The sequence below is a fragment of the Saccopteryx leptura genome, chromosome 1, assembly GCF_036850995.1.
Source record: "Saccopteryx leptura isolate mSacLep1 chromosome 1, mSacLep1_pri_phased_curated, whole genome shotgun sequence".
NCBI classification, from domain to species: domain Eukaryota; kingdom Metazoa; phylum Chordata; class Mammalia; order Chiroptera; family Emballonuridae; genus Saccopteryx; species Saccopteryx leptura.
In genome coordinates, this window is record NC_089503.1 from 3993854 (window position 1) to 4020194 (window position 26341).

Sequence of the window (26341 nt, forward strand, 5' to 3'; positions counted from 1 at the left end):
TCCCACCACCAGCCCTGCCTTGGAGGCTCTCTCATGTTTTTGGGAGAGTCAGATAGTAAACAAGCAGATAAATCACAACCTCAAACACAGTAATTGACTAAGAAAATGAAGCAGAGGTGAGGGCTGAGAGCCAGGGACACAGAGGGCCTGTCTGGGAAGTAGGGGGGTGGCCCCTCTGGGGAAGTGACCTGGGGGACCTGAACATTGACAGCAGTCTGGCTTGTGAAATCCTGGAGCGGCATTCCAGGGAGCTCACAGGCAGTGCAAAGGCACTGAGGCAGAGAGGAGATTGGCCTGTTAGAGGAAGGGAAGACAGCAGAATTGCTGGAACACTCAAGTATTAGGAGGAGACAGAGTGCGGTCAGATCACAAAGGGTCTTAGCTATGGTGGGAAATCTGGACTTTTATATCCAATTCTGATGGGAAGCCATTGGAGTCTTATTTTAAGCGTGATGAGATATAGAATATATTATATTCTGTGGGTGAAGATCCTGACGCCCAGGTCATGGAGCTGTTTGGCTGGGCTGGCCCCCCACCCAGCCTTTCGGGCCCCGAGGCAGCCCTGCCCCCTCTTCAGACCACATGTCCACTCATCTCCACGGGGAGCAATCATTGCCTCCCGTCATTATCCAAACACATTTGAGCCCTATCGTTGTTTCCACCAGCCGTTCTTGGCAGGTAACATGCCTGGCCGTGTTTAGGAAATGCTTTTGGGTGATTTATTACAAAATAATGAGACGATTTAATTTCAATCAAGGCTTCGCACATTATGGCTTCTATTAGGCAAGCCTCGTCCTGCTGGCGGTTTTAGCGACGGGGAGGAAGACACCGGGCGGGGTGGGCGTGATCGACACTGGGCGGGGCGTTGTCCTTACTGCCAACCCAAGAAACGGCTGGGGGGGGGGGGCCGTGGGCGTGTGGGCTCCGTGGGGATGGAGCCAACACCCTCACCGACAGAACGTGGAGTGACGCTGCCACCCTGCTCACGGGGCACAGTGGGCTTCTCGGCAGCCGGGAGCAGGGAGCAGTGTTGTTTGTGAATGAACCTCTTCCCCCCCCCCCCCCCCCCCGCCTACGTGACTGACGCAGGAGAAGCCTTACTCAGACTTTCAGAGCAGGAGGACTTCCTAGCGGAGGAGGGCTGCCCTTCCCAGGCCTCCTGCTCGGACAGGACAGAGGGCAACAACACCCAAGTACCTACTCCCCTGTCCGGGAAGCCGGACGCAGGGAACGGCAGCGTGTGTGGCCAAGGACCCGAGAGGTGTCCTCCTGGCCACAGCGAGTGACAGATGACTTGGGGAACCCCTCCTGCTTGCTCTCGGCCACCAGCCCTTCCCGGGGACAAGGCTGGCCCTGGCCCTGGCCCTGCCCGCCCATGGTGCAGCCCTCTGTTCCACTCTACAGCCAGCACTGCCGCTGCCGTGGTGACTGAGGCCACCTGCCCATGCCTGGCATCTCTGCCAAGCAGGGCACCCAGGGAGCGACCCCCCCGCCCCGCCCTGGCACTTGCTTCGAGAAGCTGCCGGACGGGCTCTCTGTTGAGCCGTATCTTCCTGATGGGCAGAGCCCGGGCTTTCTAGGACAGCCACGGCCAGGCCCCATCCCTGGAGCTCACCGCTTTCTAACAGTGCCCTAGTTCCCGCCTCCCTCTGCTTCTCTGAGATGCATTTCCACGCTGAGCGATTTAGACAAGGCTTCTCTCGAGCTTCAGTGTCCCTGCCCGGAGAAGGCGGGGTTCCCCCCCCACGCTCCAGGAAGGCGCTTTCCAGGGCCACTGATGCCCCAGTCTCTCTCCTGGGGGTCCCCGGGTTCTCCCCAGGAACCGGGCCCCCTGCCTCTGCGCGCCCTGCAGATCCAAACAGCCCACGTTCAATGTGCCTTTCTTTATACCATAAAAAGAATTCTGAGACGATGTTGGCAAGTCCTGCCTCAGAACCTCTGTCCCTGCCCCCCGGTGGCCTCTGCAAGTTCTCCGCCGTCGTCCGCAAACCCAAGAACTCTCTCCAAGCGAGAAACCCGGAACCCGCAGGAGATTATTGTAGGCGACTCCGCATTCATAGAGATAAAACTTAACGCGCCGCCACCTTGACCCCACGCTCGGTGTCTGACGGGGACGCGCAGACCAGTCTCCCTGATGGGGCTCGCCCTGCGGTTTTGGGAGCCTGTGGGTTTTACGTTCCACAGATCGCTGACATGTCTGTGGGTTCCCCGCAAAGCCCCGAGGCTGCTGCAGGGCCAGGGTGCCGAAGTCGCCCGGCAGCCCTCACCCACACCTGAGAGGGTCAGCTCGGCGGTGCCCCGGCACGATGTCCGGTGTCTGCGTGCCCAGCCCGCGGGCACGGCACTGTCCCTGCGTCTGCTCCTCGCCTGACCCTTTTCGGGCCGTGGGCCAGGCCATCCTGAGCACCAGCAGGGTCGGTTTAGCTTCTTGCTGATGGTTCAGGAGAGTTGTTACCGTCAGCCATAGCCGGCTTCCATGTGGGAATTGTTTGGATGGAAACATGGTTGTTGGGCCAAGTTCCTGCCACGTGTACAAGGCCACCCGGGTCATTCCAGCGGGAGCCAGGCCTGGCGGCGTTTCGAGAATCTTCATTCCAGGCTCTTGCAGCCCCAACACCCATGGCCCTGTGTGACCAGCCCCTCTTGCGTTCCTCAGAACCCTTATCCATTGTGGGTCCCCTTCTGTCTGAAATGTTCTCGCCATTTTTCCCTCTCCAACCTCCCAACCTGTTCATTCCTACTCACGCACTGGTCTTCCTCCTACAGGAAGTCCTCCAGGCCCCTTCTAATTCTCACAGCACCGTATCCTGCATATTTGTGTGACTGTTGGATTAAGAGAGAAACAGTAACAAATTGCCACAGACTTCAAACACCAGAAATGGATTCTCTCCCAGTTTTGGAGGCTGGACGTCTGGGATCAAGGTGTCAGCAGGGCTCTGCTCCCTCCCAAGGCCCTGGAGGAAGGTCTTTCCTCGCCTCTCCCAGCTCCTGGTATTCCTGGGCCTGTGGCTGTGTGACTCAGATGTCCATCTAGCCTGACGTGACCGTCTCTCCACTGTGCCTCTGAGTCTCACAGGGACCAGTCATTGGTTTTAGGACTCCCCCTTAATCCAGGGTCATCTCACCTTGACCCTGAACTAGTTACACCTGCAAAGACCTTCTTTCCAAATAAGGTCACATTCACAGGGACAGAGGCGTTAGGACCTGAACCACTCAGTCCACCATCCCCCCCGACATCTCCAGGAAGGCCAGGCGGGGTCTGGTTCATTCCCCCCCAACGTGCCCGTACCCAGAACGTAACCTGACACTTAGTAGGTGCTCCGTAAGGAACATCTGCATTCATGCACTAATTCACGTGGTGGCGTGGCCACTGGCCCCAGCCCTTCTGACCTTTCGTCCCAGACCGAATCCTAACTCCAGTGCAGCCGGGAGGAAGTGTAAGTGTCTGACTCAACAGGGCCCAGAGCAGCGGGTGAGGCCATCTGGTCTACCCCAGCAACCCTTACGTTAAACGTCGTCGGTGGTCCTTCCCGGGTGGGGCAGGACAGACAGCTCACACGTCGGAGCTGCCCCAGGCCTGGTTTCCCGTGGCTCCGTGTCACACCTCCTCCAGGACCAGCCGAGACAGCTTGTCCAGCGACTGAGAAACCTGAGCCCCACCTGTCACTGCTGGCACCTGCCACCTCCTGGACCCGTGACGCGTGGAGGCCCTGCTGGGACATGAACCTGGGGGCACGGCACGGTGAAAAGCCACCTGATGCCTGGCCTCCTGGGGTCCTGCGAGGCGCGCACTCTAGGGGCGCCTGCTGGCCGGCCAGTGGGGTGAGGGGCCCCCGTCCTGCCCCAGAGCATGCGGGACACTCTTCCGTGGCACGCAGCGGGGCTGCTGGGTGAGGGAGACACGGGACCTAGAATGGTCTCTATCTACCGTACGGCCCCAGGAGAGTCTCAGCGTGGACGTGTGTGTCCGTGTGGAGCCCGTTCTGTGGGGACGCCGCCCGCACACCGCAGCGGCCGGTGGCCTATACTCCATCTTTGTTCAAGTGAGAACAGGGGCCTGCCCCTCCTCAAAGCACTCGAGTCCCATCTGCACCAAAATCGCCCCCACAGGGTCCTGTGGTGACCATGGGGTGTCGTCTAGAGATGTACCGTGTGTGGCCCGCACGGCTGTGCTTGGAGGGGCGGGGTGCCCGCCCCTTAGCCTCCCACTGCTCCTGCTCCAAGAAGCTGGCCAAGGAGGCTGCCTTGTGGGTGCGTTAGAGGGCCCCCCATGCCCCGTTTAGAACACGTATTCAAGGAGAGCATGGCTGAGTCCCAGCAGACACAAGCAGCACCCACAGGACAGGATGGTGTGTCACCAGGGAGTCACCTGGGACGGGGCATGATGTTTGCTCCCGAGGAGGCCACCGTCCGGGGGTCAGCAGGGGAGACGGGTCCTCAGAGGTCTGGGCAGTGCTCAAGGGGACCCTCGTGGGGAGAAGGTGTGGTGTTGCCCTCCGCTGGGAGGGTTTGGGGGGTGGAGCGGGGTGGCAGGCCACTCCCGCTGTCGTGCGAGGAGTTGGGTAAACGATAAGGCCAAGTTCGCGGCATTTGAGGGGAACGGAAGTGGCAAGTTCCGGGAAGACTGAGCGGGAAGGCAGGGCTGTGTCCGTGGCCCGTGGTGCCCGGAGGCAAGTGGAAGATGCAAAGCAGGGCGCAGCATGACCGCTCGGGGTGGGCTGTGTGTTTCACTAGAGGCACCGCCCCCAGGGTCCAGGTGGCCTTGACTCGGAGTCCTCACCAGGGTTAGCAGCATGGGGACCCTGCAGGGGCCGAGGTCGAGCCCCAGGGAGGTCGGATCCCAGTGCACTTGGGCCGCGTCTGGAGAGCCGATCGGCCCCCGTGGGGCCGGGTCAGCCAGGGCCGATGTTAGGGGGCCTGTGGTCCTCGGGGCTCCACCACCGCTCTGGTGGCAGAAGCCCGTCTCCCTGTGTGGGTTCGTAACCAGCAGGCGGAACTCCGGGAGAGCTTCTCATCTGCAGGAGGGTTCTTTCCCTGAGGCCCAGGCTGTGGGATTCCCGACCTGACCGTGGTGGGGCGGGAGGCTGCAGGGCCGCACCGTGTGGACAGAACTAGACGCGAGCTTCTCTTGTAAGGGACTGGCTCCTCCATTCAAGTTTCCCCTCGCTTCTGGCGGGTTGCTACAAAGATTGCGAGTTTGGAGGCCCGGGGCGGCCTGCCCACTGTCTCGGGCTTCCCGGGCCACAGAGGCGGCAGGCACTCGGCGCTTCGCCGCGTATGACGGCTGGGAATCAAGGCCTCTCCCCAGACCCTCCCTCCCCGCGTCTCCCCCCCCCCCCACCTGCCTCCCTCACACCCGGGTCCTCCCTGCTGGGCTGCTGCTTGTGTCCTGCCCATTTCACTCCATCCCACAAACATCGTGGGGTGCCTGGTACTCTGCCGCATGCTGTGGGAATCAGGTGACCTGCAAGTCGAGGGCACTGCCAGTCAGGGGCATGTGGGGAAGCTAACAGGACAGATGCCCTGTGCTGGGTGTTTGCAGGTGTCTTGTCTCACTCACTTGCTCCTCAAAGTCCCTGCAAGGCAGATATAATAATGTGTTTGGTCCTGGCCGGTTGGCTCAATGGTAGAGCATCAGCCCAGTGTGTGGATGTCCTGGGTTCGATTTCCCAGTCCAGGCACACAGGAGAAGTGACCATCTGCTTCTCCACCCTTCCCCCTCTCCTTCCTCTATCTCTCTCTTCCCCTCCTGCAGCCATGGCTTGATTGAAGTGAGTTGGTCCCAGGCACTGAGGACAGCTCCTTGGCCTCCTCCTCAGGTGTTAAGAAGAGCTTGGTTGCTAAGCAACAGAGCAAGGGCCCCAGATGGGCAGAGCATCGCCCCCTTGTGGGCTTGCTGGGCGGATTTTGGTCAGGCTGCGTGTGGGAGTCTGTCTCTCTGCCTCCCCTCCTCTCATTGAATAAAAAATAATAGTAATGTGCTCTATACTAACATATGGTGCAGGTGGGGAAACTGAGGCTGTGAGCAGTGAAGCTGGTGGATGGCTGAGCTGGGATTGAAACCAGGTTTCTCTGAATGAAAGGGAGTGAAGGTCCGGAGGGCTGTTTGGACCCCAGAGTAATCAGGAAAGAGAACGTGGAGGCAGCGTCATGGCTGACCGAGGAGTTCAGCGTTTACTCAGCGAGCAGGATGTGGCCACCACCGTTCAGGGGCAAGACGGTGGCAGTCACAGATGTGAGTCAGAATGTTTTTCAATGGGGTAGGGCTCCCCAAGGGGATCAAGACAGGGCTCAGGAGCGCGCTTCGCCATCAGCCCCAGCCGGGCTGGCACTTAGGGACACCGGCCCCGCTCAGCTGGGCTGCTGCTGGCGGGCTCGGGCAGCTGAGCTCAGTGACTCCCCCTGAGGTCCCAGGGCATGTTTGCTGCTGCTCCCATTTTGCAGAGCCGGACCCAGAGGCTCCAAAAGCGTAGAGTGGCCTTGGGGTCAGAGCAGAGCTGGGGTGGGAGCTGAGGCCACCTGTGTGGCTCCCCTGGTGCCCCTAACACGGCCCGGCGATGGGTGGGGGGTAGAGCCGGGGGGAACCGGGCAGGTGGCCTGCACAGCACACGAAACCCGAGGTGGGTCTGGGCAGCGTTTGCTCTCATGGGAGGACCGGCCCACAGAAGGGCCGTGCACCTGGAGACCCAGGCAGGTTCACCTCAGACCTGGGCGGAGGTGGGGGTCGGGGGTCCCCAGAGACTGTAAGGCTCAGGGCTGCTTGCTGGAGTTTAGGAGGAAAAGACCGTGGCATCAGTGACCCGGGCCCTTGGAGAGCCTTTTCCTAGAGCAGGGAGCAGGAGCGGGTTGTAGGGTGTGCACCTGCCCAGCGCCACATGAGCCATGGTGCCCGGGTGGCCCTGCCCCCGACAAGCGGAGAGGGTGGTGACGGGAGGCAGTTCATGTCTGCATTCTGGTGGGGGGGATCTGTGGTTAGAGAAAGGTGGGGGGGCCAGTGGAGGCTCCGCCATCGCAGAACCCCTGCCCGCCCTCTGCCCTCCCCCAGCCCCTGTGGTTCTGGGTCGGGCTAGCACCCCGCAGGCTGTGGTTCCCGATGGCGGTTTGGCGGTTATGGAGATGGCTCCCTGGGGCTCTCCCATTACCGCGCCTTCCCGTCACGGGTGTCAGCCCATCGGACCCCAGGAGAATCCCAGGAGGCCTGTGGTTTGTTCTCACTGCTTTGTAACATGAGGAGAAACTGAGGTCTCGAGAGCCCGTCACTTACTGCATGACAGGCGGGCCAGCCGTGTGACCCTTCCCGTGGCTCCCGTGGCTCTGGGCTCCTGGCAGTGCTTCCGCCCTCGTCTGGTGGGCTGTGCGGAGCTGAGTCAGGGGGCCCACAGTCGAGACCAAAGTTCCCAGAGCCGGGGCGCCCTGCCCTCAGCAGGCTGCCCCCGAGGTGGAGGCCGCGGGAGGTCCCAGGGGTCGAGTCCAGCCTCCCGAGGCTGTAGACCACCCTGGAGTGGCCATCCTGGGTTGCATGGCCTTACCGGGTGTCAGGTGTGTGTGCCCCACTGGGCTGGCCCTTCCCTGGGAGACAGGCTCACCCCGAGAGTCCCTGTGTACGGCCGTCTGATGCAGGGGTGGAGGGCTGGGGGTGTCAGGAGGGGTCAGGACACGTGTGTGTTCCCCAGCTGTGCCCCCCGACCTCCCTGAAGCTCCCTGCCTCACCTGTGTAATGGGAACTCGCGGCGGCTGCCTGTCACCTGGTTCCAGCACCCCCCGCCCCTCCTCCCCCCGGCCTCCTCTCTGGCTGGGCTGTGCCCCTGCCAGGTGGCATACCTGGGCCAGGTGCTTCCTGCGGGCAGCAAGTTGGGGCCTGGGCAAAGCTGACCTTCAGTTGTCTGGGACTCCAAACCCACCAGCACGTCTGCTCTCTGCGTCCCCAGCCACCGCGGTCGAGACAGAGCCTCCTAGTTCCTCCTGGGCCCACCGCAGCCTGTCCACCAGGCGCCCGTCCGGAGGGGTCCAATCTCCCAACACCCAGTCCTCCCACGCCCGCCTCTTAGGACCCTGGAGAAAGCCCCTCCACAGTGCTTCTGCCCCCCCCCCAGCTGTCCCCTCCCAGTGGCCCCCGCTCCTGACTTACGTGGGGGGCAGCCCCCCAGGGCGGGGGAGGCCGGGATGTAGCGGCCAGCCTGCTGAAAGGTCCACTCCTGCCCTGCACCCCGCGCCTCCGGGAGCGGGGACGACGTGGCAGAGCGCCCTTCCTGTAAGTGACGAGAGGCTGCTGAATTCAAGTTAGACCTCTGGGTTTCTCCCCTTTTCAAACAAATGCCGTGCGTGGGGAGAGGCAGGCGGTGCGACTTCAGATAGCCTGTCGAAGGGGAGGGGGGGGCCGGAGCCCCCTTCTCCTGGCCCCCAAACTCATCCTCCCTGGAAGAACAGCGGAGCCCAGGCGGCAGGGGCTGCTGGCAGGAGTGACCTGCCTCTCCTGAGCTAAGCCCCACCCGCGGGAGAGAGGAGCCGAGAGCCGGCAGCCCCCTCCTCCGCTGGCCTGCGGTTTCCTCCGCCCGCCCTGGGGTGACGGGGGATGCGGTTGATTGTGGGGGCACCACGCTCTGTTCCGTAGAGGGACGGAGAGGGAGGGGTCGCTGCGTCTCCGTGCCTGCGCGCACGCAGGGAGCAAATAGAATTCGATTTAAAAAAAAAAAAATCTTCAAGAAGAAAAAAAAAAACAACACAAAAAAAACTGCTGCCTCATTTCTCATCCAGCTGATTCCGTTTTTTGCTCCCGAGGAAGACGCACCGGCCAGCTGGGGCGGCCCGTAGCGCAGCCCGTAGCGCAGCCCGGCTCCTGCCTGCCTGCCTGCTTCCTCCGGGCGACTTTCTGCCCCTGCGCGCCGGGCGCCGGCCGCCGCTCAGCCTCGCCGCTCCTGCCCGCGCGCTGGCCCGCGGCCTGCCCACCATGCGCGGCTCCTTCCCCCCGCCGGCGCCCGCGCTGCCGCTGCCCGGCCCCCCCTCCCAGCCCCGTCGAGCCGTCGCCGTGCCCGCCTATCCCGTTCGCCTGCCCCCCAGCCGCCTGGCTCCTCCTGCGCCCTGCGCTGCCGCCTAGCTCTCCGGAGCTCCATGCTGCCCGGGAGAGCCGGCGGCGGCGGCGGCGGCGGCGGGGTGATTAATTGGCTATGATGATGAGCGTCCCCGGCGGTGGCGGAGGAGCCGCCGCGCTGATGATGACGGGTCACAATAATGGTCGCTATTTCCGGAATTCTCTCTACAGTGACTGCATCATCGAGGAGAAGACGGTGGCCCTGCAGAAGAAGGACAATGAGGGCTTCGGCTTTGTCCTGCGAGGGGCGAAAGGTAAGTGCCTGCTCCAGCCCAGCCCGGCTGCTTCACGTGTGTGTGTGTGTGTGTGTGTGTGTGTGTGTGTGTCCGTGCACGCCTGTAGGAGAGACCTTCCCTGGCTGGGAAAGAAGCCTTTTTTTGTTTCCTGGGGGCACTTGGTTGCTAGACAACCGTGTTCTTTAGCATGCTGCCTGACTCGGAAAACAGTGGGGCTCCCTTTAGGAATTTAATTTTCTATACACATTATTGCTCCGAAGGAGCTCTCTCTCTCTCTCTCTCTCTCTCTCTCTCTCTCTCTCCCCCCCCCCTCCCCGTACCCCCACCTTTTTTTTTAAATGGTGGGTTTGAGCTATGTTTTGTGGCTTGGTTCAGCCCGACTGTGGCTGGACTCGGACCTCCTGGTCTCAGGTGTACCCAGAATCACCCGGTCCCGGAGTGCCGGGACTCGGAACCCGCATCCCGTTCTTCTGGGAGTGGGCTTCTGCTCCAAGTGCGGCAGGCGGCCGTGCGCCTGCCCCTGAGGTGACTTTGCAAAGGCAATGTGTCAAGATGGTCCCTCCTGCCGTGGCCCTAGCCGGCAGGCAGCACACGCGTCATGTGCCTGTCTGTGGTAGGGGTGGGGGCGGGGGCTCTGGGGTGCATCCCACAGGGGTGCACCCACAGCCAGCCCTTGACTGGGGGCTTCCCTTCAGAAGGAAGACAAAATGGTATCGCCTCCCCGTGAGAGGGGACCGCTGTCCACCGCGTGTGTGTGTGTGGGTAAGCCATGCGGAAGTTTTTCTCTCAGAGCCTCCGGGCCGACCTGGGGACCCCGCACCCACGTTAGGGGAGGCCTTCTTTCCTGGATGACAACCCCACCTGCCGAGGCTTAGGCTGTGACAGCCATGTGTCCAGAGAGAGAGAGAGAAGGGGACTGTCCCCTTGTGTGTGTCCACGACTCCCTATGTGCTGCCCTCTCCCCCACCCCAGAAGGGGCCTTCCTCATCTCCCCCCCACCCACACCCACCCCCGACTGCTCACGACAACCCCGGGGACTCCGGCCCCGGCCCCCGAGTTTCTCTCCGCAGCTGTGTGGCCCGGAAGTCCGGGGCTCGCTGGTGGGGTCCAGCCCGCCCACCATGGACGCTGGCCGCAGTGGGGCCACGGAGGGCCTGGGCCCCCGCAGAGACCATTCATCAGTGATTTCAAATCTGCAGCCACCCGCTGGGGGGCCGTGCGCTCTGGCTGTGCCCCCGTTGAATTCCCCTTGGCTGCAGTCTCCGCAGACGTGGACTTGGCAGGTGGTTCAGGAGCTTCGAGTGGTTATGGGGGGAACTTTTCCATTTTTAGAACTAAAAATGTTTAGTCACCGATGCTTTTAAAGAAAATGACAGGCGTGTACATAGAGATGTGCACGGCAGAGCATGCTAGCCCGCAGTGCCAGCCGAGAGGCTGGGAGGTGTGACGGTAACTCCAGAATGCACTGGGCCCCCTTGATTGAGTCGGCGTCGACCCGAGACTGAGTGTCAAGCCCTTTCCAGGGGCGAGAGTTGACCTGGACCACCCGCTTCCAACAGGAGAGTCACGGGGGTGGGGGAGGGGGAGTTGCCCCGGGGCTGCTGACTTGGAAACATCTCCCAGGCCTGTAACAGCTGTCTTTGCCTTCCCAGCGGATACACCCATCGAGGAGTTCACGCCCACACCGGCGTTCCCAGCCCTGCAGTATCTGGAGTCTGTGGACGAAGGCGGAGTGGCGTGGCAGGCCGGGCTGAGGACCGGGGACTTCCTGATCGAGGTAGGCACACAGGTGTTTGTAGCTTTCTGCTTGGAGAGAGCGCCGACTCTCTGACTGTTGGGGTGCGTGGTCTTGACCGCCTGGCCATTGGGCCTGACTGGGGTACTCGTGGAGGCCGGCGTGGACTCGTGCGTGGTTTTATCCGCCCACGGTGGTGGACTCCACGTGCCGTAGACTTGTGCATCTGGGTTGTCCTCGAGGCCTTGGCTGGACACCTCACTGGAGGCTGAAGATGAATATGGAACTTGGCCAGTTGGCCTTGGAGCAGACGGAGACATGCAGTCGCCGTGACGCTGGGGACAAGCATGGGTCTGTGGGCGATGTCACTGTGACCGCCTGACTAGACAGCACCCACTGCTGTGCCTTCTGGGCAGGTGGAAAGGGCCGTCCCATGGTTCTGGCTTGTGTGAGGTCTGGGACGTTGGTGGCTCAGAGGCTGTGGATTTCTAAGTTGCAGTAGCTGGCCTGTCGGTAGAAGGTGTCCTTCAAAGTCCGGGGAGCGTGGGCATGGGAGCGGCTGAAGGTGATGGCACAGAAAAAGGAAACTTGAAATTCAGATGCTTTGGAAGCCAGCTTTTGCCAGGAGGTGAAAGGAGGGAGCGTTCTCTTGATCTGAAGAACCCGGGAGTGGCGGGTGCCCGGGTTCCAGGGGCCGCGGCCGGAGCTGCCGCGTCGGTGGGCAGGTGGCCGGGTCACCAGCACCTGTGGGCTCCTGCGCTTTTGCGGGTTTGGGTGTTAGTTTCGATCTTTTGCAAAGGGATGTGCTCATTCTTTAGAAATAGTAAGAATAAAAGAATATGTGGTCCTTGGAAACATTGTTTCTAGATGGCCGGGGACGCCCCGCGGCCCTCGTTGGAATTCACGTTTCTTGGAGAAGCGGTTCCCGGTGCTAACTAACCAGGAGCCGTCTCATCTGCGTCGGAAGCCCCCGTGCAGTGGAAGGAATGGATGTGTGGTGTCCATCGGGCCAGCCAGACCCGTGTCCGCTCTGTAAAGGGGAAGACCCGGCCGTGGCGCGATGGCCACTCGGAGCCGTTCCTCTCTGTGATGCCTTCAGCTTCCAAGGGCGCCGCTCGACTCGTGGCCTTTCTCATCGCTTTAAAAGCGTTTTCTCAAGACAGAGCGAGGGGGGTCCAGGAGAAAGGACAGCCCTGGAGAGGAAGCCGGTGCTGTGGTTGAGGCGCACGGACATGTCCCGGGAATCTTGCGTGGGTCTCCTTTTATTTGCTGAAAACAGTAGTTAGGCTGCGGTTGACCGGTCAGAGCCTGGCTCGGGTGAACAGTGACCTTCTGTGGGCTCCTGTCCTTTCCAACGGCGGGACGTGTGTCCGGAATGTGGGCGACAGGAGCCCACTGCGCTTTCACGGGTTCACTCCGTTTGTAACCTCGTGAAAATGCAGACACTGGGTTGAGTCATCCCCTGTAGGACGCGGTGGTGATGTAAGTCCCCTCTGTGTGCGTGCGTGTGTGCGTGTGTGTGTGTGGGGGGGGGGTGGCAGGTGCGGGAGCTCCCGTGGGTTGACAGAGCTGTGGCTGGTTTTAAATAATTAATGAGGGTTGCAGATGTATGCACATCCCCTGTTGTTAGGCTCCTCAGATTGTTTCCTTAATAAACTAGTCAATATGGTCGGACTGCCTCAGAGCAAGCCTGGCACCCATCCCTCCCCTGAGGAGGCAGCGCTGCCCAGGACGGGCGGCCGTAGCCGTGGCCATGGTCACGCTGGGGCCGGACGGATGGGAGCCCCTGTGGAAACTGGGGAGGTGGGGGAGGCCTGAAGAGTTTCTACACTTTTTGCCAAAGCACCGCCTTTGACATTGCTTTTCACCTCCCGCTGAGCAAATACACTTGCCTTTTCTGGACAGGGTTTCGTATTCTGGGTGAATCCCAGGATTCTAGGAATGCCTGACCCTGGGATGCATCAGGGCCCTGTGGGCAGTAAGTAGTGTGCCACACACGGCACGAAATGCAGAGCACGCCCTCCCGCCGGCCACAGGCTGGCCTCCACCAGTGCAGGGCTGGGGGGGGGGGCGTGGACCCTTGGAGTCCAGCTCCTCCAGTTCATTCCCAAGGCCACCTGGTGGAGCTCAGAAATGCCCCTTCGGGTGCTTGGCTTAAAAAGACTGAGGAGTCTTCGCTGAGTCGTTTCCCTAGCTACCAGATTCCGTCACCGGAATGTTCAAATCGTTCATGTAGCCTCAGAGCTGCCCTTCTTTCCTGGGTGTTCAGTGCGAGGCTTCAACCTTGCAGGCGTTGTTTTCAGTGGACTTGTGTGTGTCCCGGATGAGTCCATTTCAGCAAGACGCCGACCCCCCAGAGTCGATGGGGTGGGGGGTGCTTCTGGGCTCTTGCTGCTGTGCAGGGTCCCAAGCACAGGCCGACTGTCCCCCGCCTCCCGCCCCCCGCCCCATCCCACCACATGGGCACTCCTCCGCCCTCTCTGCTCTTGGAAAGGCACTCAGACTGTGCTGAGTGTGTGCTATCTCTTTAAAAATGCATGCCGCAGTTTGAACTCGGGAACCAAGAGGCCACTCTTTTTTTTTTTTTTTAACACATACAGCAAGAGTCAGAGAGAGGGACATATATAGGGACAGACAGACAGGGGCGGAGAGAGATGAGAAGCATCAATCATCAGTTTTTCGTTGCGACCCCTTAGTTGTTCATTGATTGCTTTCTCATATGTGCCTTGACCGTGGGCCTTCAGCAGACCGAGTAACCCCTTGCTCAAGCCAGCGACCTTGGGTTCAAGCTGGTGAGCTTTTTGCTCAAACCAGATGAGCCCGCCCTCAAGCTGGCGACCTCGGGGTCTCGAGCCTGGGTCCTCCGTGTCCCAGTTCAACGCTCTATCCACTGTGCCACCGCCTGTTCAGGCAAGAGGCCACTCTTGAAGTGATGAGCGCTTGCTCTTCGAAGTCTCCAGCTTCCACAGGACGTCCTTCTTCCTCCTTGGACCTTGTCGAAGGCCCGGCCCCGGCCCCTTGCCGGCCTCGGCCCCTGCCGTGGAAGGGTCCTGCTCTGAGCGCTGCTGGGTGCTGACCGTCCAGAACGTGTGTCCCTCCTGCCCGGTGCGTGGGAGGGGTGCGTTCCTTTCGTTGTTGAGATGGTTTCTTTGTCAACCAGCCCCCCCCACCTCCACCACCAAGAAACAAAAGCTTTCTGAGTGACGTTCCTGTGAAAGGGCTGGCTGTCTCCAATAGGGAGTTAGGAGAGGGGGGTGGTCCCAACTCAGAAGGGGAGGAGAAGCAGGTGCTGTGGGGGCCGTCTGCACCGTCTCAGGTCTGCTCCATGTGCCAGGCCCCCGGGAGGGCTGGTGACACTGGAGCATCCCCAGGGAGCTTTAGCGGGGGGCGGGGCAGACGGAGCCGTGTGCCTCTGTGGGGATGTGCAGTGGAGAGCAATGCTTGCAAAGAGACAGCCTCGGGCACCAGTGCCAGCCTGGGACAGAAGCGGGCAACCAGGTCAGGGCAGGCTTTCCTCTGTGCGCAGATCAGACAGACGCGGGCCCCCCACGGTGAGGAAGGGTGAAGGCCCACTCCATTCCGGTTACAACTGGAAACCCCATCTAGACCGGTTTAATGACAGGGGCTTGTCAGCGAGAGTCCTGCTCTTTCCCTGAGATCGTCTTGGTGAAGTGTCCTCCGCCCCGTGAGCTGGGGCAGCGAAGGTCACTTACGCTGAGTCACACGGAGGACACATGGCTCACGGATGACAGCTTCGCATCGAGTAATGATGGAGGCTGAAAAGTCATCTCGATGTGTTTTTGGGGACTCGGCCAACTGATGGCCCGTCAGCCTCTCCCAGAGACACGGGCCGGTCCTCAGGGTCACCACAGGCCTTTCAGAGACTCAGGGCCCCGGAGGCCAGCCCACCCCTGCAGAATCGGAACCACAAGGCAGGGGCGTGGTTATCGGTGTTTCTAGAATGCCTCGTGATGCCCCCCCCCCAGGGGCTCCGACAGGCAGACAGGGCGAGGACAGGGCTGGCCTGGTCGTGTTGGCTTCTGGGCCTCGAAGTTTGGGGTCCTGACGAAAGGGTCGAAGGTGCTGGCTTCGTCCGCTTGTCGTAGGACCCAGACAGTCTCTCTCTTCCACAACCTGCTCATTTGGAAACTAAGTTCTGTTTCTTGTATTACTTTCGTAAAGTAAACGCCCCTTGTTTCAAGATGTGTTCATACCAGCTAAACGGTCACCGCCGGAAAGGCTAAAGAGCCACGTGGGACCCACACGACCCACATTTTTACTGACGGGGAATCAAGGTGTATCTGCCTGGCACTGCTCTGTCCTATCTGACTCTCACACGGATCTCTCACACTGGCACCTGTTCTTGTCCCCGTGACGCCGGTGAGGAGACCGAGGCATAGGCAGGGTGTCCGTGCCCGCAGTTAAACAGCAGATGGGTGGAGCCACTGGGCCCCTGCCCAGGCCCCTCTGGCTCCATGAGGCCCCGGCTCATGAGTGAGGCTCTCACACGCTTGGTGGAGCAAGGGGCAGAGCGTAAGAACGAGGACAGGCGACAGGGTGCCCGTTGTTACTTCCTGATTAGCAAACGCCCATTCTTTTTATTACACTCACTATAACCGGTCACTGGGAGACAGCCCTCCTGTTCTTGCTCCGCGGAAGAACGAGCGTCCATAAACAACTTTTTTGGGGAATCCGTGTGACGGTGTGTGTGTGACAAGAACCGTGCAGCGGACCCAGGGACGTACATCTGCCTGCGAGTCCTTCCTTGAGAGTGACCTGAGAAACAGGCAGAGCTCACTGCGTCACTGGAAAGGAAGGGGGTGGGGGCTTGAGACCCCCGGGAAATGGTTCAGGGACACCACGCGCAGCCGTCCTGGACTCGAGAGAAAGCATTAAAAACCGTGCCCACGAGGCATTCTCAGGACCGACAGAAATGATGACCTTACGCTAGCAGAAAAGGGCAGAGTCAAAAGTTATCTGTGCGACATCATCGAAATTATACCGGCCTGACCTGTGGTGGCGCAGTAGATAAAGCGTCGACCTGGAAATGCTGAGGTCGCCGGTTCGAAACCCTGGGCTTGCCTGGTCAAGGCACATATGGGAGTTGATGCTTTCAACTCCTCCCCCCCTTCTCTCTCTCTGTCTCTCCCTCTCCTCTCTAAAATAAATAAAAAAATAAATAAAACTTAAAAAAAAAAATTATACCAGCTTCCGCCCCCCCCCCCCCAAATAGGCGCAGGGGAAACAAAAGGAAGGAACTTATTAACCTCGAGGTGATGGGGTCATGTGGGATTATTTTCTCTTCCTTTCAGACTTTTCTCTTGTTCCCGGGTTGTCTCGGATGACAGTGTTAACTTTTTTTTTTGACAGGTATTAATTTCATAAGTAGAAAATTATTCCTTGGTAGAAGCGGCCGCACGCGGCGGGCGGGCGGGCGGGCGGTGTCTCAGCCCGCGTGGCCAGGGCGTGGCTGCGTGCTGTCGGAGGGCTTCCCAGGCGTTGGTGACGCTCCTGGGGCCCTCGCTGGCCCACCCGCTGTGGCGCCAGAGGCCCCGTGGTCTCTGTGATTGTTTCCTCAGCCGTGAAGTGGCCGGCGTTGTGTGTGTGTGTGTGTGTGCGCGCGTAATTTCCCTAAACGAGTTTCCTTCGCAGTTCACACAGGCGGTGCCATCCATGAAAAAAAGTGATGCTTGAGGTTTGCTCATTATTTTCCCCTTGTGTTAAATGCTTGCCCCAGAGGTGGCCCGAGACCGTTTCTATTGTATAATGTCGGTTCGCACCGGAGCAGGGACACGAAGCTGGACGCCCTGGTGGTCTCCCCTGAGACCCTCTGAGTGACTTCCAGGACGTCTCCCCGACCACCACCTGAGGACGGGCGTTGACACACGTGACGCGGGCTCTAACACACGCCCCCCCCACCCAAACCCTTCCTCTCAACCGAGCCGGAGGCCTGGCCAGCTGTGACAGCCTCATGGGAACCGGCCTGCCCCTCCCCCCGCGCTCCCGCCAGCTTCAGCGCGAATGTGACACGCAGGAGAGGGTGGCCGCCGTCATCCTCACGCATGTTGTGAATTGGCGTGTGCCGCCGGGTCTCAGTGTCCCGTCCCCCCCCCCCCCCGTCAGCAAACTGGGTGCTTGTCAGCATGAAGTCACTCTCGGGGCACGGTGTGGCACCCAGGCTCAGGGCACGCGGGGCTGAAGGGGAGGCGGAGGGCTGGGCACAGACGTGGCGTTCCGTCAGTATTGGTCTCGGCCCACCTTCTTGTTCTCCGTCCTCGTAAACGGCGCCCGACTCGGGAGAAGAAACCCACGACTCTTAGTTGAACGAACAACAGCCACACGTCGTAGGTTATGATAATGACGACGGGCGGCTGTGACTGCTGGGGTTCTGAGCACAGAGCAGTCCCGAGCACCCCTGCTGCATGCCAAGCACGGACACTCGGGCACTCCCAGCCCGCAGCGTGCTCGCCTCTCCGTGCCTCGCGGGGGTGGGGGCCGCCAGCCAACACAGGTGCCCGCCCGCCGTGTGTCCTGGCAGGCGTGCCTCCGGAGCTGGCGGCCCCTCCGCTCCCAGGACACTCCCTGCCCTGCTCAATTATGTTTTGGCACGCATCTGGCTTTGAGGTAATCTTGGAATTCCTGTGTGTGATTCCCATTTTGCCCTCTAGTGACAAGTCCTGGGGCTGAGGCCGCGCCCTCCACTGGTGCCCGTGGTGCCAGCCTGCTGTCCTGTCAGCAGCTGCCTGGCCACACCAGGAGGCGTGTGATGTATCACGAGGGACTTTATCCCAGGTCTCACCGGGGGCCCACACGGCCAATCTGGGAGCTCTGTCCACGCCCTTCACCCCCCAGGAATTCTTCCTGTTTTATTGGCATCGTTTTAGGTTGGGTAGTTCGTGCAGTAACTGAGTCAGCGAGCACACGCCAGCTGATGTTCACCGGGAGTTAGGACGCCTGGCCAGTTCCCGACTTGAGTCACGCTGACACCTCGGTCCTCAGTTTTCGCTAGTTTCCCGTCTAAGATAGCAGGGCCCGCTGGACGGCTGTCCCGGGTCCCTCTGTGCGAGGACCGACTTCGTTCTGAAGCACGGTGGCTTCTTGCCGTGCTGAAGGTTCGGGGGAAAGGCCTGGGCCCCCCTCCCCCCGTCAGCGTCCCACGCCAGCTCCTCTGCTCCTGGGCTGCCTCCCTCTGGGTCAGTGCCGGTGGAGGGGGCTGTGTCCGTCTTGACTGGCCTGTCTGCCCCCCCCCCCACCGGCCGTGGCTGAGGTCTCGGCGCCCAGCCAGCTTCTCAGTGATGGTTGAAAAGTAATTCCTCTAGTTGCAAATAAAAGTCAGCACAGAGGCCCCGGCTGCCTCTGTTGTTTTACCTTCAGGTAATGCCAGTGCTCGGGGCAAACCGCTCTCGGTAAGTCTCGGCGCTCCGAGGCCCGTCGCATTGGTGTCTGTGCGCTGCAAGGCTTCCTGGGGGGAGCCCCCGGAAGCCAGGAGGTGGGACCCCTTACCTGCACGTCGCCACAGCCCCACGGAGCCCAGGGAGAACGGTTCGCTTTGTCCTCCCTGCCCTGTTGACCGGGAGCAGGTGGTCCAGGCTGAAGAGCATCCCGGAATCCCGCAGAGAAGGTGGACGCGGGTGGCTTGGCAATCGCACCTACGAAGTCTTGGCTCGTTCGTTTTAGGGTTCTCATTTGAAGCTTCACTGATTTCAATTTCAAGCTAGGAGAAAAGAGGAGATTCAGAATCACGTCAGGGGTCTGTGGCTGCTGTGCTCGGGCCGCTCTGCGGGCTGACAGATGGCCGGGCGCTGGGTTGGGTGGAAGACGGAAAGGGGCCTCGGTCAAGGGCACGAGCCGTGCCGCGTGATGGGGGTTCGCATCCAGGCTGTGCTGCGTGGTCACTGTCGTGCGGGCTGGGGGAACCCCTCCCTCGTGGCCTCCGTCTCTTCCCCTGTAAGTGAAAGCATGTGTGGAGCGCGTCCCAGAGGGGACCCTCCACGGTTGGCAGCCATTGTACAAGCAGTTTTTGTAACTTCATTCATTCATGTCTGCAGCAGCCGTGCGGTGCGTGCCGGGGGCCGGGCAGGTGTGTGTGCCGAGGGGAGGGACCCCGTGGATCAGGCACGGTTCCCTTGGGGAGCTCACAGTCTGGAAGCGGAGCAGACGCGGAGCACGGTGAGGGCCCCAAGATGAACCAGAAAAGGGGCTTCATGGAAGAGGTGGCATTGGCCCCGCTCTGACGAGTAGAGCGAGTCGGGTTCCCATGGGCGGAACTGAAGAAAGAGGAAGGCGTCAAGGGGAAGCTGAGTGGGTCAGGAATGTTCCAGGTGGATCCCGGGGGTGGTCAGTCAGACGTGTGTGGCTGGTCAGCCAGCGGCAGGGAGCGGGAGCAGCCCAGGGAAGGCTGTGCAGGGCGGGCCGGGACCTCTCCAGGGTGCTGACCTCTGTGGGAGGCGGCACCTGTCCGCGGTGCTGAATCTGTCCTCGTGCTGGGACTCTCCGTGGTCCTGAATCTATCTGTCCAGGGTTCTGGGCGGCGCTGACTCTCTCGGAGGTCTGGATCTCTCCAGGGTGCCGATCTCCGTGGGAGGCGGTACCTGTCCGCGGTGCTGAATCTGTCCTCGTGCTGGGACTCTCCGTGGTCCTGAACCTATCTGTCCAGGGTTCTGGGCGGCGCTGACTCTCTCGGAGGTCTGGGCCTCGCCAGGGTGCTGACCCCGAGAGCTGGGAGGTGGAGCCTCCCCAGGAGAAGCCTGGTGTCCGGCCTCATCACGTCCCCTCTCGTTGCCCCCACCCTCCATCCCTGTGTCCTTCCTGGGCCAGCCGCTTATGATTCGGGGAGTGAGTGTGTGTGTCTGCTTGGTGGAGCAGTCTCCTCCGGGAAGAGGGTCCTGTACGCTGAGCCCAACTTCACGTCACCACTGAGGGCTTGGCACATGTCACCGCCTCCGAGAGGCCTCCTGGGCTCCCTGTCTGCGGTGCTCACGCTGTGTGCTTCCTTCCCCACCCGAGTCGGCTCACGTGTTGGGTGATTGACTTATACTCTTTGTGCCATCACGAGAATGCCTTCCCCCAGCAAGCCAGACGGTTTTCTGGTCCGGTCCCCACCGTGTGTCCAGGGCCCAGCACAGTGCCCGATGCGTCACCGAGGCCCCGGAGTGTGTGTTCGGTGGTGGACAGGCGGTCCTGGGTAGTGAGTGTTTCCTGCCCGCTTTTCCAGGTGATGGGACAGAGATTGGGTAGCTGGCCAGGGCCCCACGGGGAGAGCTAAATCTAGGCTGACTCCAAAGCTGGGGTCTGGCTGTTTCCCCAGGATAAGTCCTGACTCATTGAGACATAACCTTATCATCATCTTCTTCAACCCAGATGGATGTAGTAGGCCAGCCCCAGCCTACACAGGCTGAGGTCCACACAAGGCATGGAGAGCTGAGGTCCCCACGTTGGAAGCTGTTGGTTCATGGATCTCTGGTGCACCTCTTGACTCCCCTGAAAGGACCCCCAGGGGTCTTCTCCACCTGCCATTTCTCTCTCTTTCCCTCCTTCTCTCCTCCCTCCCTCCCTCCCTTCCCCTCTCTCCCTCCCTCCCTCCTTCTCTCCCTCTCTCCCTCCCTTCCCCTCCCTCCCTCCTTCTCTCCCTCTCTTCCTCCCTCTCTTCCTCTCTCCCTCCCTCCCTTCCCCTCCCTCCCTCCCTCTCTCCCTCTCTCCCTCCTTCTCTCCCTCTCTCCCTCCTTCCCTTCCCCTCCCACCCTTCCTCTCTCCCTCTCTCCCTCCTTCTCTCCCTCTCTCCCTCCCTCTCTTCCTCTCTCCCTCCCTCCCTTCCCCTTCCTCCCTTCCTCTCTCTCTCTCCCTCCCTCCTTCCCTCCCTCTCTCCCTCTCTCCCTCCTTCCCTCCTTCCCTCCCTCTCTTCCTCTCTCCCTCCCTCCCTTCCCCTTCCTCCCTTCCTCTCTCTCTCTCTCTCTCCCTCCTTCCCTCCCTCTCTCCCTCTCTCCCTCCTTCCCTCCTTCCCTCCCTCTCTCCCTCCCTCTCACGTCCCATCCCCCAGGAGGCTCAGCAGGCTCTCATTAGCATTGATTTGTCTCTGTCTGTGGTGCCCTTTTGTGGGGAGTTCCATGATTCAAGCAGTTAGCTTGGCAAATGAACTGAAGGAAGGCCATGTGCTAAATGCCCTGTAGGATCTTTTAATTGATGGAGTCTGTCAGTCCCAGGAATGGGGGCGTGTCTGTGCCCGCAGTGAGCAGCACCGGAATGAGAAGGGGTGAGGAGGGGGTGTGGGTGGCCACAGGGTGGTGCCGTCTGTCCGTCTGTCTGGGGCTGTGGAGTTAGGAAGTGCTCTCCTGGCTTCAGTGCTGCCCTGAGACCCAACGGCCACCAGCGAATTTCCCAATTCTCTTTACTGGGAAACTTCGGTGTCATTTAAGGAACACCTGAGTCCCCGCCCTCTGTGGGCAGGGCTGGGGACCATGGAGATACGCTGAGGCCCTGAAAACCTGTTGGGCTCAGGACTGGGCACAGAGGAAGGAACTGGTTATTTGGACTGGACGTGGAGCCGGGGGTAGCATGTATGCCTGGTCTGCGAGAAGACAGATGGGCCTTGACCTTGGCCCTCTCTCCCTGGCCCCCTGAAGGTACCCCACCTCCTCCTCCCCCCTGGACTTACCCTCACGGCGGTCTCTCTCTCTCCTCTCCCCTCTTACCCTTTTCCTCCTCTGCTGGGGTGACTAACTCGGGCTCACCCTCAGATCCCTGCTCAGTGGCCCCTGGACAGGGACACTTTCCCAACAGTTTCCTCGAGGCCCCCACTCACAGCGCCTGTCACTGTCCCTGCCTTTCCTGAAAGCTCCCAGAGATAAGGGGCCCGCAGAGCCCAGCCCGTGACAGGCTCTGCGCAAACAATGGCGGGTCCCACAGACACGGCCAGCCTCGGTAAACGCCCAGAGGCAGGAACGTGTGGGGCACCGCGGGCGGCCCAGGAAGGATGTGGAGCCCGGAGCCTCCGGATCACAATCGATCACGGAGGGCCTCGAACGCCGAGCCGAGTGGCAGGGCCCCCCTCTGTCACTGGAGGCAAGCTCCCGCGGGTGTTCTAACGAGAGCTTCCGTGGCCTGCCCGTCACCAGGCTGGGACCTGGCTAGAGGAGGGAGCCGGAGGCAGGGACCCGACTGGGCCATGGCCCTTGAGAAGCAGGTTAAACCGAGTGGCAATGCGAGAGGAGCCACAACTGTTACTATTGCCCGAGGGAAGGAGGGCTTTCCGTCCAGGCCAGACCACCCCTCTCCCTCGAGGCAGGGACTCACTGCCCGGAACCTCTTCCCCTCGGGAACCCTCCGTGGGGAGGTCAGATGCGTGCCCTGTGAGTGGGAGCTGGCTTGGTTCTGCTCCCCAGAGCATGTCCAGTGCCCAGCGCAGGCCTGGGGGGATGGGGTTGGGAGGAAGGAGGAAGGGGGGCAGGGGGGCGGTCGAGATCTGTCCGTGAGCTGACCAGAGAGCAGCTGCCATCCATGGCCACCCCTCACTGTAGGCCACTGGGCCCCGGAGCTGTGCCCTGGGCCTGAGCAGGGCAATGCCAGGATCGGCCAGTGCCCAGTGGCCCGGCTCCTGGTAACTGACGAGCTTCTGGACTTCTCCCAGGCAAGGAGGTTAGACAGGACACCCTGCCCGGCGCCGGTCCTGACTGCCTTTTCAGCACGGCCCTCCCGCAGCTAAACCACATGTTGCTAAGCCTTCCGTGTGTGCTCCCTTGAGCCTCATCAGGATCCTGTGGGGTGGGCTCTGCCGCTGTGCCCACTTCTCAGATGAGGAGACTGAAGCACAGAGAGGCAAGGAAAGCCGCCCCAGAGTCACAGGGCTCCTGTGTGGCCCCAGCACTAGGCTCCACAAGCACGCTGCACTCCGCCCGCGTGCTCTCCGCTCGGAACAGGACGGGAGGTCACTGCTGGGTCTCCTCCCTGCCTGGGAGTGGGGCGGAGGGGCTGTCCCAGCTTCCTCTCTGCTTCCACGGCCTGTGCTTCCTTCGCAGCTCCGTGGACACTTTCCGGTCCTCGGGCCGCAGTGTAACCTGGCGTGGCCGGTGCCTGCAGGACCAAGGCTCTGCATCCGCGCTGGTCCGGGTGGCCAGGGCCTGCAGCCACCGGCACGCTCCCCTTCCTCCCGGGACACCTGCCCTGTGCTCACCATGGCTCCCTGTGTCGGGTCTCCGCTCGCTTTTTCCAGAGCCTTCCCTGACCGCCTCCTCTGCATGGCTCGAGCCCCCCCAAACCACGCGCTCTCCTGCAGGGCACCTCTCAGCGTCACCACGTGTGCTGTCTACAGTGCCCGGAGCGGTGCTGGCTGATCTCAGCCTCACCACGTGTGCTGTCTACAGTGCCCGGAGCGGTGCTGGCTGGGGCTTTCCTCCCGGAGCCTGAGTCCCGTCCTCACCACGTGCGCTGTCCACAGTGCCCGGAGCGGTGCTGGCTGCGGCTCTCCTCCCGGAGCCTGAGTCCCGTCCAAGGGCGGGGCCCTCCTCTTGTGTGCTGGGTCACCCGGCGTCTGGGAGGACAGAGCCCGGCCCCGAGCAGGAGCCCACTTTGCTCTCCAATTGGATGGACGAGCCCGGGGGCAGCTGGTTCCAGCGGCGAGGACATCGCGAGGCCCCGAGAGCGCACGCTGGCACCTTCCGTGTGGGAGAGGCGGCTCCTCTCTCCCCAGACCCCTCTACGGTTCCATCAGGGCCACGGAGTTGACAGGCTGGCTGAGTGACATCGGGGAGAACCAGCAGAAGCCGGTCCTGACCCTGTCAAGTTCTAGAAGTCTCTCCGACGCCCACTCGGTTCTCCAGTTTATAGGCGGGGTGTGTGCGCCCCTCCCCTTGGGGAATTTTCGGGAGTTAGAGTGAAACTCTGGCCCCAGAGATGCCTGGTGACCAGTTTACATCCGTGTCCTTTCCCTGCGGTTCGGGGCAGGGCCCGGCCGCCCCGGCGTGGGGGGAAAGCAGAGGGCCCCCCAGGAGACGGGATGGGGACGACGCCCTTCTCCTCGGGCTGTCATCTCTTACATGGACCTGTGACAGGCTTGTGGTCGTGTGTACACGTGTCCTTTTTTTATTGTGTGTGGCTTTTTCGCTGTGACAAAACACACACACCACAGAAGTGGCCGTTCAGCCACTTGCAAGAGCACAGTCCAGCGGCCCTTAGTGTATTCACAAGGCCGTGCCCCTGCCTCCTCTGTCCAGCTCTAGAACACCTCCACCCCCCACCCCACCCCCCACCCCACCCCCCTCCCCACCCCCCACCCCACCCCCCACCTCCACCCCCCACCCCACCCCCACCCCACCCCCACCCCACCCCACCCCCACCCCACCCCCACCCCACCCCACCCCCCACCCCCGAGGAAAAGAAAGTCTCCTTTCTGGCTCTGCATATTCTGGACCTGTCATTCGCATGGACGCCCGGGACGGGTGGCCATCTGCGTCTGGCCTCTTTCCCTCGATGGCGTGTTTCAAGGTTCGCCCGCGGCAGCGAGTGGGAGAGCACCGTTCTCCCGATGGCCGAGTACCCGCCGCGGGGCTGAACCACCTCTGCGCGCCCATCCGCGAGTGGGACGCACATGGGTCGTTGCTGGGACTGGCGATGGTGAATCGTGCTCTGTGGACGTGAGTGTGCAGATACTCGTCCGCGAGTCCCCTGCCTCCCAGTTCTTTTCAGGGATCCGTGCCCAGGCATGGACCTGCTGGGCCACATGGTAACTGTCCATCTAAAATGACCAACCCAGCCTCGGGGCGGGTCAACAGGTGTCCACGGGGCACTCGGCAAATGGCCGGCTCTGCGTACCGCCGGGCGGAAGCGGGAGGGGAGGCAGCCCCGGGCGGAGAGACGGAGCTCAGACCCACCCGTGCCGCCCGCAGATCACATAGACGCGGCAGTGACGGACCTCGAGAGAGGCGCTGGCAGTCCTGAGCACGAGCGTGAAGCCACCCAATGCGCCGCTGAGTTGAGATGTCCCGATCAGCTCCCTTTTCTGCACGAGGAGCGGCTGGGACACGGAGAGGGGCCCATTTGCTCGCAGACGCGCAGCCAGCGGGTGGCAGAGCCAGGCTGTGCCCCCCAGGCAGGCGGTGGCTTCAGGCCCACCCTGTGGACTTCACCACATGACCTGAAGTGAAGGACAGAGCACAGGGGGCCAGGAAGGGACCATGGTGGGCCGGAAGCCTGGGGAAGGCTTCCTGGGGTGGAGGCTTGCAATAGAACCAGCATCCAGCACTGGTGGGAGCTCGAAATGAGACTTCGCACACGGCGCCTTGCCCGCAGGCAGGGCCTTGAAGGAGGTGGGGGTGGGGGGTGGGGACAGGGTCTTTCAGCGTCAAGGGGCGTTGGTTAAGGACGGAAACACAGCAAGGGTGCCCATCTTATCTATGCTTCCCAACGGGTTAACCCAGAACCTTGTGTACAAGTCAGTTCAGATCGGCTCCGCGTGACGGAGGCATGGTTCGGCCTGAGTAACTGACGTGGCAGAGAGGTCTGCTGGGGCCGAGGCCCCGAGTCCCAGCTTCTGCGAGGACCATCCAGACCTGGCCCGAGGACAGGCGGGGGGCATGTGGTCACGTGGCACCTTGTTAACGACCTCCGGGGTCCTTCCCCTGCCCCCCAGGCCTGGCTGAGTGGTGTCCAGTGTTCGGGGTCTGGGCACCCCTCTCCTCTGACCCCGGGGCGGGGGGCCTTTGGGACGCAGCACGTGAACCGAGCGTGGTCACTGAAGACAGCTTCTCTCTCCCAGGTGACGTCAGTGGTCGGGTTCAGCGTGCCGTGGCGTCTCCTGGTGGGTCCCATGGGCTCCGTTGGCTTTTAGAGGAAGCAGTGGGGTGTCTAGGAACGCGGAGGGTGGCCCTGCACCTCCATTCCATGGTTGTCACGAGCAGCGGGGGACAGGCTTGCTTTTAATGACATGTACTCATTCATTCATTCCCTTAGCCGGTTGGGGTGTGATGGTCGCTTCCTACCTTCCCACCCGCCCTGCTGTCACCCTCCTAGCTCACCTGTTGGGGGGTGGGGGCGAGTTTTCACCAATTTTGCGTCTGTTTTGATAGAGATTCTAAAGGAATCAGAGAGTAGGGACCAAAGACACGGACAAGAGGAGGCGTGGGCAGAGGGGCAGGGGCGAAAGACAGAGGGGCAGGGGGAGAGACAGAGGGGCAGGGGCGAGGGGCAGAGGGGCAGGGGCGAGGGGCAGAGGGGCAGGGGGAGAGACAGAGGGGCAGGGGCGAGAGACAGAGGGGCAGGGGGAGAGACAGAGGGGCAGGGGGAAGACAGAGG

The 26341-nt window shown here is 61.6% G+C and overlaps 1 protein-coding gene and 1 long non-coding RNA gene across 3 annotated transcripts in view; one reads left to right on the top strand and one right to left on the bottom strand.

The window, feature by feature from the left end:
* Positions 1-26341, top strand: part of SHANK2 (SH3 and multiple ankyrin repeat domains 2) — a 428650-nt gene that overhangs the window by 266677 nt on the left and 135632 nt on the right. Inside the window, exons 20-21 of the mRNA XM_066359996.1 lie at positions 9260-9342; positions 10977-11101. Of these exons, the coding sequence (XP_066216093.1) occupies positions 9260-9342; positions 10977-11101 (208 nt within the window). The remainder of the gene's footprint in view (positions 1-9259; positions 9343-10976; positions 11102-26341) is intronic.
* On the bottom strand, positions 6166-8622 carry LOC136388522 (uncharacterized). 2 transcript variants are annotated; one of them, XR_010748187.1, is made up of 4 exons: positions 8129-8622; positions 7822-7978; positions 7265-7362; positions 6166-6966 (listed from the first exon to the last, which is right to left on the bottom strand). It is a non-coding gene; the product is annotated as an uncharacterized lncRNA (long non-coding RNA). The 2 variants fall into 2 exon arrangements; XR_010748188.1 differs by having other exon boundaries at positions 7265-7630.